The 3,337-nt window shown below is 47.9% G+C and overlaps 1 protein-coding gene across 1 annotated transcript in view; it reads right to left on the bottom strand.

Moving 5' to 3' along the window:
- Positions 1 to 532: 532 nt before the first annotated feature.
- itga8 (integrin, alpha 8) overlaps positions 533 to 3,337 on the bottom strand; it is a 58,267-nt gene continuing 55,462 nt past the window's right edge. Inside the window, exons 26-30 of the mRNA XM_070551233.1 lie at positions 1,487 to 1,609; positions 1,279 to 1,392; positions 1,103 to 1,204; positions 906 to 1,028; positions 533 to 812 (exon numbers count right to left, since the gene is read on the bottom strand). Coding sequence (XP_070407334.1) covers positions 723 to 812; positions 906 to 1,028; positions 1,103 to 1,204; positions 1,279 to 1,392; positions 1,487 to 1,609 — 552 coding nt within the window. The 3' untranslated portion in view covers positions 533 to 722. The remainder of the gene's footprint in view (positions 813 to 905; positions 1,029 to 1,102; positions 1,205 to 1,278; positions 1,393 to 1,486; positions 1,610 to 3,337) is intronic.

Raw genomic sequence — 3,337 nt, 5'->3', positions numbered from 1 at the left:
TAGGTGTAGGAGACTATTCTCATGTTCAGCCTGCAGAAACACTCAGAGTGACCCGTTAGAATCAGACATAACCATTAAAACATGTTTTTTCAGCGTTCCACACCTGTAAAATAAAAACCTGACAGACAGCAAGCACACCTTTAAATATGTTTCAGACATTTAAACAAACGTGTTTTCTTTTAAAATCCGTGTGGTTGGTGAACACGAGCAAACCTTCAAACAGGAAATCAGCTGTGGCTCACATCCGTAGTGATGAGAGGACGTTCTGTAGTTCTGATCGGATCCGCCGTTAAACTACGACACGTTCTGTCCACGCCTGGTTTGTGTTTCAGCAACAACAACAATAATAATAATGATCTAATATACCAGCCAGCCACTTACCGTATTTACACAGAAACATGAAGCTCTAATAAAATAGTGCCAGTGTAACAAGCTTCAGTAACACACAACGCCCAAATATTGCACTTACATTCATAAATATGGACTTTGTGCCTTCTTTGCATAAGCACACGACTAGTGTGTGTGTACATGTGTGTGTGTACATGTGTGTGTGTGTGTGTACATATGTGTGTGTGTGTGGAGCTGCAGTCACTTGTATAAACAGACGGGGGCCAGAAGTCTTCCAACCAGGGAAAATAATACAGATCTCAGATCTGATTCATGTTATTCAGAAGGTGCACGTCCCTCCCAAAACCACAAACGTCCAGCCGGGAGCGGTCGTGTCAGGCGTCTCCCGTCTGATCAGACGTTAGCTTCTCCTGGTCTGAGACGTCGTCGTCTGCTGGAGGCCGCGCCCGGTCGAAGAACCCGCACTGAGGGAGTCGCGTGAACAAGTTTGTTGTTACTGGATAAGTCCAGGATGTTGTAGCGCGCGCGTGTGTGTGTGTGTGTGTGTGTGTGTGTACCTTCCACATGGCTAACGTGAGTATGGCCAGAACCAGCAGGCCCAGCAGGATGGCCAGGATGATGACCCAAAGAGGAACAGCAAAAGACACGTCAGGAGTCCCCCACAGCACCAGAGTCCCGATCTGCAGGAAAACCCAGAACTGAACCACTTCTGAGTTCTTCTCAGAGAGAACACGTCCTACTGTCTGGCTCTTACTGAGGCCCGGAGCTGCGATGAGGTGGGGGGTTGGACGAGGTAGGGCACTGACAGGACCAGGAAGGACACGGTAGAGTTGAGGCTGTACGGATCGTTGCGCCACTGTAAAGACAAAAGCTGCTTTTAAAAGGTGACCTTCCTCACGTTCGACCACACTGAACGGCATTACGACACACCTGTAGGACGGTGTGAGCCCACAGCCTGGACCGGATCTTAATCACAGCGCTCCGGCCTCGATCCAGCCGGCCAACCGTGCACATGATCTTCAGGCAGGAGAGGTTGGAGCAGTTCTGCATGCACAGGGTGGAAGGACATCAGTCATGCACCAGACAAACCCTCCATTTAGCCTCATTTCCCTTAAAGAAACATCCGAGTAGAGCTGACCAGCGTCTTAGTGCTGAAGCTCTCAGCAGTGCTGACGGATCGTCTGCTCCGGTGAAGAGGAGGAGGATCGCTGCGGTTCCTCAGGAAGCCCAGCAGCTCTGGGGTGTCCTGCAGAGTGGAGGTCTGACACAAGCAAGGGTGTTGTTGGTGTTTACAGGAACACGACAGTCAGGTGATCATGGACAAGCTTCCTAGTCCAAATGAAGCCAAAACTAAGGTGGATTGCTGAGTTTTTGACTAAAAAACACTGTTTTCAGGTTTTCCTCGCAGGCATTTCATATTAACCCGAGAAATCCCAGCAGGAAGTGCTGGACGTTCAGCTGCAAATAACCACACAAACCGATGTAAACAGCAACGGTCCACTTTGATTTTGGCTCCATTCTGACTAGCCGTTGGCTTTCAATCTCTGTAAAGACTATGCTGTGTGTCTGCGAAGCTTTTACAGCACAAAAATAACCTGAAATCATCCGAGGAAGCAATCAGTCGAGCAGTTTGATGTCCTGAGATCTGGCCTCAGCGCAGATCACTAGTTTTTAAATAAAAGTCTGCAGAAAAAGAAAACGTCTCGTCTTTAGAACAAAGTCTGACCTGGGTTGAGTCCGTTTTACCCCCCCCCCCCCCCCCCCCAGCATCACATGGTGCTGGCCTCAGCGAGGTCTGTGCAGCACATGATGCAGCCGTGGACACACGGAGATTTAAAGTCGTAATAAAACAACGCGGGACCTTCAGCTGTGGAAACAAGCACCACATTTAGAAATCGGATCAGAGGATGTTTTGTATGAAGTCGGATTTGAGGAGATTTAATTTCCTGGCCGTGAAAGACAAAGAGAAATGTAAGCAGCCTGAGCGAATGAATCGGTCTTCTTGGGTTTCAGATAACACACAGATTGTTTTTGTTGTTTCCCCTCTGGAAGCGTAGCTTTGGGCGACGGCCAAACAGGAACAGTCTGATTTGATATTTTCATTTAAATATATTCAAAGCTGAGAACACACTTATTCCCTCCAGACGCTATTTTTGTTCCTGCAGCTCTACGGTCACAAAGCCAGCAGTCAGCTCCCATGTTAATAAACTCATTTGGTTAAGTTCATTCATTCACAGATTCATTCATTCACCAAACAGAAACAGCTTTTCACATCTTGTCAAAGATTGTGTTTCTTCTAAATAACCCCAAGACTCCGTTTTCTACCAGAACACAACGCTTTTCCACAGGGAGTCACATAGATGCGACGCAGGTGTGAATGTGAGACAGAAATAAAGCTCCGGCGCTCCGGTGTTGTGCTGATATGAGTTCCCCCTCCTGCTCCGGACCGCTCAAGCAGCAGAAAACTCACATCCTCATTCCGAGTTTTATTCCCAGAGCTCTGCTCTCTCTGCAGGGGAACAAGCGTGCTGCGCGGTGGCCGTAGCTTCACCAGGTGAGCAGCAGACATCAACACCTGGAGCACCCCTGGTTTTACAGAACTGCTCTGAAGTTTGAGATGTTTGTCAGTCAGAGCTGAACATAAACAAACTAAAGAAACCAGCTAATAACTATCTAAACTATAACTTTATTACTGTGATGAGACAACGTACCAAGGCCAGTCAAACATCCAGCAGAGGCGTTACTGACCTTCACACACAAACCGACAAAAAAGGTTTAGAAAAATCACTTTCCAGATGTGGAATTTTCCAGAACTCTATTTTTCCACAGCTGGGTGGCTGTGAGAACCTTATAACCCACCAAGTGGTCCAGTGAGCATCTACCTGTGTGGGCGGGGCTTAAGTTGTCTGCCTGCTCCAGGACCAGCACCAACAAACACCTCTCAGAGTCCAGGAGCAGGCAGAAGACTGGAGACAGCAAGCAGCACATT

Source organism: Nothobranchius furzeri, chromosome 5, assembly GCF_043380555.1.
Source record: "Nothobranchius furzeri strain GRZ-AD chromosome 5, NfurGRZ-RIMD1, whole genome shotgun sequence".
NCBI classification, from domain to species: Eukaryota; Metazoa; Chordata; class Actinopteri; order Cyprinodontiformes; family Nothobranchiidae; genus Nothobranchius; species Nothobranchius furzeri.
This window is presented reverse-complemented; position numbering and strand designations above follow the sequence as displayed.